Genomic DNA, 15,541 nt, shown 5'->3' with positions numbered 1-15,541 from the left:
CGTTCTCTCTCTCTCCATGGCGGCGGATAGGCATCATCGGCGTAGTTTCTTCTGACATCGGGCGAATCGACGTAACGCCCCCATCTCTGTTCTTCCTCTAGCCCGCCATAGTTTCCGGTGTTCCTCGTTTCTCAAAAATTATAAATGGCGTAAGGTAATCACGGAAACACGGTTTCGCTTCAACTTCCCCCAGCGGTTGAGGTAGGCGCACTCGTGTAGACTTACTGCCTATCACATACACTGGTGTTCGCACAACACAACAAAGTCCACTGTACACGAAAGGTAGCACGAAGGTGCTCTCGTTCCAAGAATCGCGGCAAAACTGTATATGGAGAGGTAGCACGGAGCTGCTCTCGCTACAAGGATCGCGGTAAGACTGTGTATCGAAAAACCATGTCCTTCGTTTTATTTGGATTTTGAAAAAGGACGCTAGGCGCACGTTGGAGTGACGCTTCCGAAGAGGTTATTCCACCACGCTCTATTGTCTCCAAACTAGGACGGACCGTGTTCGAAGTTTACTTGTGCGGATTAAGCTTCCGCCTGGCTGTCGCCCATAGCTCAATTGCAATCGCTGTCCACAAACTGATCAATTAGAACCGATTTCATCTGGCGTCCGTAATTGTCGCTTGATCGTGACGAAACTCCACACATCCGTCCTCGCACACATGCCGCTGCGCTGGTATAAGTTTCACATGAATCTGACCGTTGGAAACCGAGATATTTAAATGTTTGTCATTACGGTCGAATTTCCTAAGCTTTAGACGCATAGCGTGGCCCTTCAGGTGCTCACCCTTAACACACGCGAACGCCTCGTTTCTCCCGTCGGCTTGGCAAAAATCAAATATGTAATCTTACAAATTAAAACACTCAACACTTTGAATCAACACGTCTTTTTACCGCTACATACATGCATAATAATGATAATAATAATAATGACGGTAAATCTGACTGTCACAAGGATATAGAGGGATGTGAGGACGTAAACAGCCAGGTCGAAATGATAAATGATGCAATACTATTGCTGGCGAACAAACACATACCTGTTAGAACGCGCAGAGCCTCCAGCGCCATGGATAAACAATACCGTTCGTGAATTTTGTAAGCTTAGGGACTACTATAATTTGAAATACGTAAACATCGGCGATAACGATAGCCTTCTTAGCTACAAATACTTTAAAAACAGAGCTAAAAAGATAGTGCGAAATAGCAAGTTTCACTATTATAAATCTGCAATCGATAAGAACATAAATAATGCGAAAGAAATGTGGGCGAACCTGCGTGAAGATGGCCTAATAGGTAGCAAATATGTCAGTCAAGATATTCCCGAAAAAAAATACTAGATCGAAATAGCATTAATGACTATTTTATACAAGCTTCGCAGAGTGAAGCGGACTAGGATGCGCTGGAAAAAATTTGCAAAACATTTTTGACCCTCAAACCCCTAAAGTCATTTACGTTTACTAAAGTGACATCTCAAGACATACGGAAGGCATTCAGCAGGATACGTAGTAAAGCATGTGGAGACGATGGCATAAACTTAACCATTTTAAAATTATTACTTCCATTTTGCGTAAATACTATAACCGTCATAATAAATATCTCCCTAGCACAGGGTATCTTCCCAGAAGCGTGGAAAAAGGCAATCGTCTTGCAACACGCAAAATGCAAGCCTGTTAAAAACATGAATGATTTGCGCCCAATAATGTAGAAAATTCTAGAGCGTTTTGTACACGAACAGCTATTCACACACGTAATATCCACATCTAGTTTTCCGAAGCACAACAGCCATTCTGAAAGTTGCTGATGATGTACAAAAAACTATCGATGAAAGCAAAATCACCTTACTTGTATGCCTTGATTTCTCAAAAGCATTCGATTGCGTGAACCATGAAGTTCTACTCGCTAAATTACACAGCATTCGGGTTAACGGCATAACCCATGATTGGTTTGCATCGTACCTTTCTGGCAGGAAGCAGCGTGTACAGTGTCTCTCAAAAGTTTTAGGACAACGACATTTTAAACTAGGCAACCCAATTTACACAAGGCGTTGGTGGGTTGCATGTAGAGTTAGGCTCAATTTCAGGGTTGCCACATGCACATTAGGTATTTATAAAATACGCGAAAGAAAGATATCCAAATATTATTGCATAAAACTAGAAAAACATCAGTATTACATTTGTTGCAATACTCTCAGAAAGAAACAACATGGATTTTATAGTATTTCATTGTTGATGAGTCTACACAAAGGAAAAGTGGAGAGAGGAAACGAAAGGGAACAAAGGAGAGGAGAAAAGAGAAAGCAAAAGGAGCAGAGGAAAAGTAAGGAAGGGAAGAAAATAGAGGACAGAGGAAGTGGATAGGAGAAGTAATGAGGAGAAAGGAAAAAGATGCGAGGAGAGATGAGGAAAATGGAGCAAAGAGGAGAGAAGAGAGGAAGGAAAGCGAGGTGATAGAAGAGGAGGAAAGGAGTTTGGAGAGGAGAGGAGTAGACGATAAGAGGGGAGTGGAGAGTAGAGTAAAGGAGAGAAAAAGAGAAGAACGAAAAGAAGAGGAGAAGAGTGCAATGGAGTCGGAAATATAAGACAGGAGAGGAGATAAGAGGAGTGGAGAAGAGTGGGATGGAGACAAGAGGCGAGAAAAGTAGGGAAGGCGGTATGAGATAAAAGTAGAGGAGAAGGACGGGAGAGAAGAAGGAGAAGGAGAAGGAGAAGTTAAGAACAGAAGGGACTGGAGACGAGAGGTGAGAAGGGGTAGTTGCAGAAAATACGTCTCGGCGTCAAGAACTGATGCATTGATAAAATTATTGACATGAAACATTCATTAACATTTTATAATGTGTTGGAGAATGTATTAGATCGGTGCGAAATTCCTTTTGGCCGAGTTCAGAGCAAGATAAAATCTTCCACGTAAGATCTTTGATTTTACCTGCGATTATACCACTAAAAACATGAATGTAATTTTCATATATATCCAATTTTTCTCCTCTTCTCGGTTCGTTGAAATTGTGTTATTTAAAATTTCCCCTCCCCACATCGTTAATTCCAATCTGAATCATTCCGTTTCATACGGCGTGGACAATGAACGCAATGGGATATGTCTAAAACGTACGAAAAAGTTTCTGCCACCGGAGGGGTTTGAACCCACGACCATCAGATTATCAATCCTTAACGGTAACCACTACCACACAAGTTTCGCTTCTGAATACAGGTAGAAGGAGCTGACCAATGTGAAATGCAGATCCAACCCCCCTCCTACATGTCATGTGCAAAGAATACTTGTTTGTAACAAAGAAAACGAAGGTAATACGACTGGGCGAAAACATTTAATGGAGAATTCCACATGATGGAAACTTTTCAGTCGATATTTGTGAAGGTATCTTTGCATTGAACTCGAGTGGAAAAAGGGGTAATATTAGTGTGTCCTGAATTGCCACAAATATAAATGGTTATTTCATTAATATTTGTCAATGTCTTTGAAGCAGAACACAATTATCGTTAGAGTATCATAATTCAAGATCTGATGCGTGAAAATATCCCTTTAATCGTGTGTCAATTCATTTATTTGTTTATTTTTTTTTAGTAAATTCCAGTTTTAGGACAATCTAGCCACTATGCACTATTATTACAAATATTGTTGCCATGCTCTTGTTTAATAGAAGGAGAAATATTTTTAAACCTCGTATGGAGGATCAAACCTCGGACCGCTTACAATGCTCTCAAGAACTCTAACCATTACACTACGTCCTTAATTATTCTTTCGCCTCAATATTGTAAACGTTATCCTGCAAAAAAAAAAAAAAGTTCAATTCTCTCATATTGCTCTATACTTCTATAATTACTTTATACGCATGCATTTGAAATCTTACTCTGAATTTCTTTCTTCGTATTAGTATATCTAAGGTTGTGAATATATTTTATTTATAATTTTATAACGGTTACATGAACATCTACGAAATAGTTCCTTATAACTTGGTATCAGTAAAGAGATACATTCAAGTTTACAAATGATTTTAGACCACTAGATCCGTGTCCAGTCATCATTGCTCAAACAAACGTTTGAAAACTCTGTGGAATTTTCATTCTGAGATAAGTTGCCTTACTTGCTACATGTATGCGAACTACACTCTGTCCCACTTATCTCTGGAGCAGGTGAACAAAACAAGTATCAGAGCAGCGATGAACACATGAGAGGAACGGAATTGCGTGGAGGGAGGAGATCCACTGCAGTTGCCAGCCTTTCCAGCAGCGTGTGCTGCCTCGCTCTTTCCACTCGATCCCCTTCCCCTCTTCCCCCTTCTCTTCTGCTATGCGCGGCTTTGCTCCAGACATGCTGGGACAGGGCACAGTTAATTGTTTTCGCAAGAAGTATCTCTCTATCTTCGCAAGAAGTACTCACATGAAGAAAGAAGAAAAAAACATGTCAATTTGCATTCAGAGGGTAGTTTCACAGTTACAAACTATTTTGGCCTTGATAATAAGTTTAGTGTAAATAGTAATTTTGTTTATATTTTTTTTTAAAAAAAAATTGAGGTCTATGGTTGAAATTCTCATATTTAGGGCTTGGACTCGTCACCTAAGAGGTTTAAGACCCGTCCTGTTCTTTGTGCGTGACCTTCTTTTTATTTTTCTATTCATTATTCATCCTCATCCTCGCGATTAGCCAAAAGTAAAATAAGAAAAGTCCTCCTCCGTGATCGTGCGGTCTAAGGCGCTGTGCTTTGGACTCCGACTGCGGGACGGCATGTGTTCGAGTCCGCCTGGGTTCAGTCTCTGGGTTCTCGGCCTGTGTAAGGGACCGGTGGCAACCCACCATCGTGAGGAAATTGGGGAGCTACGAGTGAGTAGCGTAACCCGGTCTCGTAAATCTCCTATGGGGGATGTTCCTGGGTAAACAAAAAATAGTCGATCAGACAATTCGATTATCGAAGGCGATAAAATAACTTCCGGTTTGACCAAGTTTCCAATATAAGTTAGTGGAATACAGATTGTCTTCGAGCTTACTTTGTTAAAAAGGAGCGGATACAAAATGGATCACTTGAAATGTTTAAGTGACAGAGAATTAAAGATACCTCGAAGAAATTGACCAGTTCCCAGAGTCATTGGATGATGATTTATGGAACAATAGAAATCTTTACTGAGACAATGTTGATCCTCTATACCAATGGTTTCGTTTTTTTTTGTTTTGAGTTGATGTTTTAAGTTCACTTTGTGCACAGTAAGGCTAATCGGGACTGGATCTACAGTTTAAAGTGGAATCCGAACCACTATGTGCCTCCACCGGGTATCGAACCGAATGGTTTCGTTGGTAAATACATTAAACAAGAACGTTCATTCGCCTATAAATTAAGCTACAGATTTTTTATATTAGGGAAGAAGTAAATAATAATAAATTCTTAAAGGTAAAAGGAAGATTAAATACACCGATGAAAAACAAAGATATTCTACTTAACCTAATAGTTATAAAGTGCACATTTTATTTCTCATTAATAAAACCACAGATCAATTTTTACATAAACGTGTATTTTAAGTTGGTTCTAATTTATGTTTGGCCACTTCTCATTCTTTATAATTATCATTCTAATTAATCATTAACATATATAGCTACGCCAGTTGATTTTTAATTCCACGAAAACGAAAAAAAACAGGCAATTCCACACATGATACGAATATACAGGAAGTTGGAGGATTCGGCAGGTTGAAATAAAGCTTACATTATTTATAAACATTCAAATACTTCGAAGCCTCTCGATGGCGTAGCTGTAACGTCGCTGCCTTGTAATCAAGGTGTTCCAGGATTCGATATCTGGTGGAGGCACAATGTGACTTAAACTCTAGGTTGAGTCCCGAATAGCCTTACTGTGCATAAAGTGTACTTAAAACAAAAGAAATGAAATGTACTCTGATTATATCAGAATGGATAATTTTTCGACATTGTGTATCTACTAGAACACAGCTCTCTTAATTGTTCTTTCTTCCACAGATAATAACATGCATGGTTGTAAAAATTTACGTTTTAAATTTGTTATACCAACATATGTGCGTTAGAAAATTATAATTTAAAAACACTTAAATATTTCATTGGGTTTATTTAACGGTGATGAAGTGACGTGTCTAGGGCGTAGTTTCTCATGTCGTGGTTCGTAGTCTTTTTGCATTACTGCTTGAATCCACTGAGTTTTCATATCTGGTGTGTCGAAAAAAGATTCACAGATACTTGAGAAAAAATATTCGTTCTGGACCTCATATTGCAACCAACAGCCACGCAATGATTGTCGTCTTTTCTGCAAGATATTACCCATACATCTTTATAATCCATGTTACTCTTTCAAAACCAGAAGTATGGTCCCGACCGTGCCGAACAGGAACCAAAATGTAAACATCAGGTGAATAACCACCATAATGGTTGAGGGTTCGACGTGCTGATCCCACGTCACCACATCTGGTTGAAGATCACTAGGAAGGATTGTGTGAGGGAGACTGGCAGTCGGGAGATAGGCCAAGGCTCTTCGAGAGTTCTTGAGCCATGCGTTATTGTTATTATTAAAATAAGAGAAACAAGGGAATAAGGAAAAATTAATAAAAAAAATATTTATCTATATTAAACCAACCATTCAATTTTATTTTGTTTTTCATTGATCGGTTGCCCTACTACGCGGTAATCCCAATAAGTATCTTACATGTTACACGATAAAGCATATATTACTATCCGAATACTCATTCAATAAGCATTTTTGTTTGCAGGAATCATTACATATTGCATGTTGAGATAGTGCCCACGTAGCCGCCTCTGATGAAATCTATTATTCTTCAGATTTTCTTTAAAATTCGACTCTGGTCACTTGTAATGTGCTGGGTGTAGACGCTCGGCATCGACGCACAATGTTTTGCGATAATAAGTGGCCTTGTGAAGCGTGACTCATGAACGCGAACAAGCTAGGTTACCAAGCTTACTGCCTTTGAATACCAAGTCATCCTTTAACCTTTCCCGAACGCGATTGCTACTGTAGAAGTATATATATTATCTCAAAAGGGCAAGAAAGGAAATTCAACCAATGTTCTCCCGTCGTATAAAACGAAATATTATCTATTAAACGAAAAGTTCACGATTGTCAATAAACGGTTTAACCTATCTGAGCTTTCAGGAACTTTGCACGCGTAATTCCACTGTCTAGGCCAATGACAGAAAAGCAAGCAATACTTTTGTTTATTCTTAAAATCAATTAAAGGAATGTGTAAGAATTTAAAAGAAATAAAGAGCGGAACGGAATGACTGTTGTTCTACCTTAAAAATTGTTGTTCTTCGAAATAGTAAAATAAGAATGATTTAATCCAACACCTTAACACACTGTTCCACGACTCTCTCTATTGACTAACACTGTCAAATGTGATGTGATTTTATGAATACAATTTTCCGCCTGTTTACGTATAACGTCTCGCACATTTAGCAGTTCGCAAACGTTTTCTCAAACGCTGTAATTGTTTCATGTTACCATACGTAACAGCAAATACATTTCATAAGACTGTTCTGGACACGAGACTTGCGTCAGAAAACAAGCATTTCATATGTTGCAGTATCACAAGAAGAGAACATCGCCTTGCAATGTTCAAGGCTCAAGATATTTTTCATTAATAATGTCTAATCAACATAATAAGTTAGAAGAAGTAACTAGCATTTTCACAACAACTACCAATATTCTTGTTTTTCTTCATCACTTCCAAAATATATTCTCGAAGATAGATGCTATACCACAAGAAACAATTCAAAATTAAAGCAAAATTCAACTACATGTATATCCAAGGACATTTACAATATTGGAGGAACAGAATACTTAATTTTGTTGATTCAACGGAAGGTAAGGGCGTGGTGTAGTGGTGTCGGCCCCGTGGTGGAGTGCTTAGCACATCGCGCTACAACGCCGGGGGTCCCGGGTTCGAATCCCGGCTCGGGCATTGATGTTTGTGATTGTCTGTCCTGAAAAGTACTGAAATTGAGAATTGAATGAAATGATATAGGCTGCTAGCGGTCCCAGGTTCGATCCTTCTTACGAGGTGTTCTCTTTTATTTAATTCTCCTTCTATTAAACAAGAGCATGGCAACATTATTTGTAATAATAGTGCATAGTGGCTAGATTGTCCTAAAACTGGAATTTACTAAAAAAAATAAACAAATAAATGAATTGACACACGATTAAAGGGATATTTTCACGCATCAGATCTTGAATTATGATACTCTAACGATAATTGTGTTCTGCTTCAAAGACATTGACAAATATTAATGAAATAACCATTTATATTTGTGGCAATTCAGGACACACTAATATTACCCCTTTTTCCACTCGAGTTCAATGCAAAGATACCTTCACAAATATCGACTGAAAAGTTTCCATCATGTGGAATTCTCCATTAAATGTTTTCGCCCAGTCGTATTACCTTCGTTTTCTTTGTTACAAACAAGTAGGCTATTCTTTGCACATGACATGTAGGAGGGGGGTTGGATCTGCATTTCACATTGGTCAGCTCCTTCTACCTGTATTCAGGAGCGAAACTTGTGTGGTAGTGGTTACCGTTAAGGATTGATAATCTGATGGTCGTGGGTTCAAACCCCTCCGGTGGCAGAAACTTTTTCGTACGTTTTAGACATATCCCATTGCGTTCATTGTCCACGCCGTATGAAACGGAATGATTCAGATTGGAATTAACGATGTGGGGAGGGGAAATTTTAAATAACACAATTTCAACGAACCGAGAAGAGGAGAAAAATTGGATATATATGAAAATTACATTCATGTTTTTAGTGGTATAATCGCAGGTAAAATCAAAGATCTTACGTGGAAGATTTTATCTTGCTCTGAACTCGGCCAAAAGGAATTTCGCACCGATCTAATACATTCTCCAACACATTATAAAATGTTAATGAATGTTTCATGTCAATAATTTTATCAATGCATCAGTTCTTGACGCCGAGACGTATTTTCTGCAACTACCCCTTCTCACCTCTCGTCTCCAGTCCCTTCTGTTCTTAACTTCTCCTTCTCCTTCTCCTTCTTCTCTCCCGTCCTTCTCCTCTACTTTTATCTCATACCGCCTTCCCTACTTTTCTCGCCTCTTGTCTCCATCCCACTCTTCTCCACTCCTCTTATCTCCTCTCCTGTCTTATATTTCCGACTCCATTGCACTCTTCTCCTCTTCTTTTCGTTCTTCTCTTTTTCTCTCCTTTACTCTACTCTCCACTCCCCTCTTATCGTCTACTCCTCTCCTCTCCAAACTCCTTTCCTCCTCTTCTATCACCTCGCTTTCCTTCCTCTCTTCTCTCCTCTTTGCTCCATTTTCCTCATCTCTCCTCGCATCTTTTTCCTTTCTCCTCATTATTTCTCCTATCCACTTCCTCTGTCCTCTATTTTCTTCCCTTCCTTACTTTTCCTCTGCTCCTTTTGCTTTCTCTTTTCTCCTCTCCTTTGTTCCCTTTCGTTTCCTCTCTCCACTTTTCCTTTGTGTAGACTCATCAACAATGAAATACTATAAAATCCATGTTGTTTCTTTCTGAGAGTATTGCAACAAATGTAATACTGATGTTTTTCTAGTTTTATGCAATAATATTTGAATATCTTTCTTTCGCGTATTTTATAAATACCTAATGTGCATGTGGCAACCCTGAAATTGAGCCTAACTCTATATGCAACCCACCAACGCCTTGTGTAAATTGGGTTGCCTAGTTTAAAATGTCGTTGTCCTAAAACTTTTGAGAGACACTGTACAAATCAGAGGCAAAAATAACTGTTCCTCTGGGTGGTTAAACATTGGAAATGGAGTTCCCCAAGGAAGCATTCTTGTACCTCTCCTTTTCTCCATTTATGTAATGGACTTACATAAGAGCCTCTCGCATGCGCAGTATCACCAATATGCTGATGATACTCAGATATACATACATACAAGGATAGAAGAGTTCTCAAATGCAGCATCACAACTACAAAAAGACCTGAACGCCATAAGTGAATGGGCACAAACTAACTTACTAAAATTAAACCCCACCAAGTCAAAATTTGTCATAATGGTAACGAAATTCCTGGTTAAAAAGCTTAGCCAAAACACACATAACATGATTCTCCCCAAATTGAATAGCCACCCATTAAATTTAGAAAATACTGTAAATAACCTTGGGGTTGTCATGGATTCCCACATAGAATGGTCAGGTCATATTTCAGAGCAGATGGAAAAAGCCAACAAATCTCTTCGAGCATTACATCACTTGAAAAATATTGTAGGCATTGAGGTTAAAAAAAAAATTGCGAGAGTCTAGTTTTATCACGATTAATCTACGGAGTCACGGTTGCTTACAATGAAAGCTGCTCCATAACTAATAAGCTACAAAATGCATGCATAAGATTCATTTACAAGCTGAAAAAAAGGGACCACATTTCGAAATACTTATTCAATTTGAATTGGCTTAACACCAAAAATCTCGCGAAATAGCAATTATTAACTTTAACACACAAAGTACTAGGCAACAAACAGCCTGCATATCTCTTTGAAAAACTGAACACAAATTCGAGCAGACATGAACATGTAACACGACGAAAAACATTATTGTCAGTCCCAGTACATAATACGACCACCTACGGAAAATCATTTACCGTAACTGCCACTAAGGAATGGAATTCCCTCCCAACCTCCCTAACATCCATCAACAGCCATAAGCTATTTAAAAAGAATCTCAAACAGTATCTACTGACAAGGCAGCGAAATACTTAATCACGAGCAACTTTTCATTCATAAAAATACTCACTGTAACATTTGGTAACTGTGTGCATATAAATATTATAATTTCATTATTTTATTTCACTTCATTATTATTATTATATTTTTCATTGCTCCAGATTACTGAATATATATGTATATGTACTAAAACAAAAGCAACAAACATTAAATACCTACGTTCAACAATTTATAGGTAAATCTGTTTCTCTTTTTCATTATCTATACATATACGCGTATATACCTATATATTTAATTGTTCTTATTTGTATTGATATGTAATCTTTTTCATGTTTTTATTTTTATTTTTTTCTCAATGTATAGAATACTCTTTATTCCATTCTATTAATCTCCCAGACAAGGGTCTGTTGTAAGAACGGCCCTAGAGGCCGAAACACGCCCGCTCCAATAAAGGCGATTTTATTATTATTATTATTATTTGACTCCAAAGACGCAGCAGTTTTCTTCGATCGATTTCGAAACTGTATATTACGAATTATAAGGTTCATCTAAATCACAAATACATCATAGCGAGCTATAATAAACAAAACAAGCAATTCTACATAAACGAAATATCACAGGGGTGTGTTCCTTTACCTGGAATATACCTTTCCAGCTAGTTTTGTCTTCCGTGGCTGGACTGAAGTTCATGGCTGGTTTCTCGCAGATGAATGCACGTGGGCTTGAACAACTCACGTCGTTCATTCCGCCACGGATTCCATACTCGCAACAATCCTCGGACTTACCATTGTTGGGCTCGCCTGGATTCCAGCCAAAGAAGTAACCAGATTCAAGAATAGAGTCACCTACAAAATAAATATACAAACTAATGTACAGTACAGCGTATCATAATAGAGTAAACGACTTATCAGGTTTATTATTTTTTTTAAATATCTGAAACACAACAATGTATAACAATGAGAAAATCTTCAAGTTTTGTTTCATGCTATGCTCAAGACTATACCATTGTGACGACGCTGGTGTAGTGTTAAAGAAAATGGCGACTTTCACAGATCTTAAAGTTCCAAGCCCTTACACCCCTAGACTTCTGCATTTGGGGCTTTGTGAAAGACAAAGTATATGTGCCACCTATGCCGCAGAATGTGCTACAGCTCAAGGAGATTAATTGATTAATAAAATTCATACAAGAATCATCAGATGACTGAAAAGTAATAGTCTCTTAAACACAAAAATAGTAATTTAACAACTACTTCTGATGCAAAAGTTAGTTACTAAGAAAAGCCCTTGCTTTGGTGGACGAGGACTTCTTGTGAAAAGTGCGGCGAGAACTATAATTATTTTGAAGGGATGCGTGTCGCATAACTGTGGAAGTCACATTGAACATTTGTAGACATTTGTAGACATTCATAGAAATTTGAAGTGTTACTGATTAATACACAATAAATATCATTGTTGTATTCCATACAGTTTAGTCGAAATAAATTCTAAAATTTGTTTACTCTATTATGATACACCCTGTATATCAAGTAGTAGTGTTTTTCAGAATTGTATTTTGGAGGGGATTGTATTTCTGTGTGAACGATTTTTTATTTGTATCGGGTAGTGGGAGTACTACAGGGTACCTATAAAATCCGTGGACGATGAATAGTCCGCTTTTTTTTTTTTAACGGATGCTGGTTTTTCTCTGTGTGTACGGGGAACAGATGGTATACAAGATCAAGATATATGACAAGGACCATCTTACCAAATCGTTTCACTTTCAGATGCTACCCTGCTTGCCAAGGTGCGCCCGAACTTCCACAGAAGACTATAGAAATGTTTGAAGCCTAGTGAACGCCATGCAGTGCATTTATGTACTGCACGCATTTCCAACTGACGGCTGGGATGCAACGAATCAGCGATCAGTTTTATTCTCTGCGACTGACATCGGCCGTTTTCGAGTCACAAGGCACCGACAGTTCCTGGCGAGATTAAACAAATGAGCGTCGAATACACATCATGTTGGCAAACGTACTGTAAAACGGGAGAGAGATAGATAGACAGAGAGAGAGAGAGAGATGATCAGCACAGTTACTGGATAGAAACTGTACACAAAGCACGGAAAATTAGTACACAAAACACAAAAACAATGTACAAGCAAGCTAATAAAGACAACTGACAAAAACAGATTTACGCTTGGCAACCTTGCAACCGGAGAGGGATGTGACTCCTCATGTGACACTCATCAAGCCACACACCACAGAAAACCATTGGTGGACAGATAGAGCTGTGCAGGTCAGCCGGCAGTTGGATCTGCGATCAGTATAATAAGTATAGCTACTGTTCTGAGTGGATTACACAAATGGTGAACGGTGTTCAAATGCAGGAACTGAAATTATGTAAACACCAGGGGGAGTCCGAACCAAGTGTCTCAGAAATAATAATGTAAATGTTTGAATTAAGATAATTATATTATAAATAAATATTTAATTAATATTGTATTGCCATTATTACATTAAAAGGTAAAAAATGGTGTGAGAATAGATATACAGGGTATCACTTTAATGGCGCCCACGGACCACGGAAACGTACATCAAAACAAACAACTTGTCTCAGTAACATTTTTCTCGTTGGAGCGTCGTTTCGGCGCTACAGTCGTTCAAAAAAGCCCTTTTTGTCGCCTGAATACTGGCAACCCAACACAACATTTGCTAGCATTTGTGACGTCATATCCCGTCGTGAAGCGATGCGTTACAGGGTTGCCAGGAACACATATATTCTGTGAAAAATTACATAGCTAAAATCAGCCATATTATGTACCGTTAAACAAAACGAGAAAACACGTTTTGTAACCTAACAGGAAGTAAGCAAACGATACGAAGAATGGTAGAAAGAAAGTACAATTCAAGTGGAAGTGGTCATATCGAATTTTGTCTCAGCTTACATGTCAAATATTTGCATATCTAGTTACCAAGTTGGCATCTACAATTTAGTCTATCCACTTCGTCCTTCTGATACTAGTTGTCTGTGACACACTGAACAGATGACAAAATAGAAATGAAAGAACTCAAAATTCAAAAGGTAAGCAACACATAATATAATGTATATTCAGGGCATTATGAGGCAAGCGGCAAAAATGGTTGAAAATACAGGGATATACGTAAGTATAGTAATACAAGCTCTCCGATGACTGTGTTTATGTATGCACTGGATACACATGTAATAGTTTGCAACTGTGAACAGGGCAGTATATTCGTTACTGATTCATCATTACGTTGTTACTGTGGTTGTCCGTGTTTTAGCCGTAATGTAACAACGTGCACCTCGGATACTTCAGTTATCAGCACGAACGAAAGTACCACAAGGCATCTGGACACAAACCTGTAGATATCAACCTTGCAACGAGATTTGCAAAAAATTGACATGTAGCTGGGCGTAAACAGCCACATGTAAGCTCAAGTCCAATAAAATTTATTGTTGTTGATATTTGTCATGTAGGCTGACAAAATACGATATTGACACTTCATTTTAAATAAGTTTTTTTACCATTTCACATATTGTTGGTTCACTTCCCCCTTCCCCTGAGATGACTACTGATCTTCTGGCTGATAGACAGACTATGATGTTCGGTCTTCTGGACTCGTTTCTCGCTTCGTTTTACAGCTAATAATGTGATTGATAGTTTGTCATTTTTCATAAAATTTGTGTGTTCCTTGCAATCCTGCCGTGCGCTGTTTCGCCGCAGGAAATGACGTCACAAATACGATCAAATGTTGTGTTGGGTTGCCAGCATCCAGGCGGCAAAACGGTCTTTTTTGAACGGCTGTAGCGTCGAATCGACGCACCAACGAGAAAAATGTTACTGAGAAAACTTGTTTCTTTTGATGTGCTCTATACGAATCTGTGGTCTGTGGGCGCCATTAAAATGACACCCTGTATAAAAGCATGTATTCATTATCTAACGTATAGTTAAGATGGTTAAAATTTGTATTAAAGCAACTGCTCTGGGAAGGAAATCAATGCTAAATAGATAAGGAATTGAATGTTTATTAAATAACAAGAAAGAATGTTAGATCCAGTTGACGAAAATGAAAGTTTCAGATAAATATCTTTGGTACTGCCATTCAAAGTTCGGCGGAAATTAATAACCCTCAATTATACAGCAAACGTTAAACGAGCATATTTTGATTGTTTAATTTTTGTCATTAAGGAGTTATCATACTACGTGCAAGAGAAGGTAATGCCATGTGCTACGTGAGGCTTTGTGAAGATACATACACACACATCAAATTAATGTTAAATAAAGGATTTTTTAAAAACTAAATATTTACTGCCTTCAAATAGGGTAGGGTGGTATATTTTCGATATAGGTACTATTTCGATCACCCGTTTCAAAAAGTCGAATATTTTGCTTCCTGTTACTGTCAACGCTGATTTGAGGCGTGGGATGTCAGGTGTGTTGTGCAGAAACATCGAGAATTTCTACGGAAAACCCGGAGAACTAGATGTAATTTTGTATGGCAAGGTGAGTACGTTGTAGGTAGAATAGATGCTTTGTATATAAACGTCTGCCTGTCATTTTGCGTGCCCCGTGTTTATGCTTGAACGTAGGACAGCGAAATTCAGGTTAAACGTGGACAAGCATGTGGTGGCTGTAGCATGTGGCATGTGGTGAGAGATAAGGGAGCTACAGAACTATTTGTTTCCATGCACAAAGTGGTACATATTCGATAGGCGGAAATGGTACAATTTCGATCAGCGAGGTATACAGTTTGAGTTCCATTACCGTAACGCATGCCACAGGTTACTTCACAAAGTAAATGCGTTTTTCAACTTATTGGTACAGATGC

At 38.3% G+C, this 15,541-nt stretch overlaps 1 protein-coding gene across 4 annotated transcripts in view; it reads right to left on the bottom strand.

Moving 5' to 3' along the window:
* The window catches only part of LOC145997324 (uncharacterized), a 90,797-nt gene that overhangs the window by 15,356 nt on the left and 59,900 nt on the right, over window positions 1-15,541 (bottom strand). For all 4 annotated transcript variants that reach the window (XM_083134238.1, XM_083134237.1, XM_083134239.1 and 1 more), the window contains exon 4: window positions 11,349-11,557. In XM_083134238.1, the coding sequence (XP_082990364.1) occupies window positions 11,349-11,557 (209 nt within the window). The remainder of the gene's footprint in view (window positions 1-11,348; window positions 11,558-15,541) is intronic.

This window comes from Lepisma saccharinum, chromosome 13 (genome assembly GCF_977018435.1).
Source record: "Lepisma saccharinum chromosome 13, izLepSacc3.1, whole genome shotgun sequence".
Lineage (NCBI taxonomy): Eukaryota > Metazoa > Arthropoda > Insecta > Zygentoma > Lepismatidae > Lepisma > Lepisma saccharinum.
The sequence above is the reverse complement of the archived record's forward strand: the minus strand, read 5'-3'. Positions and strand labels throughout refer to the sequence as shown.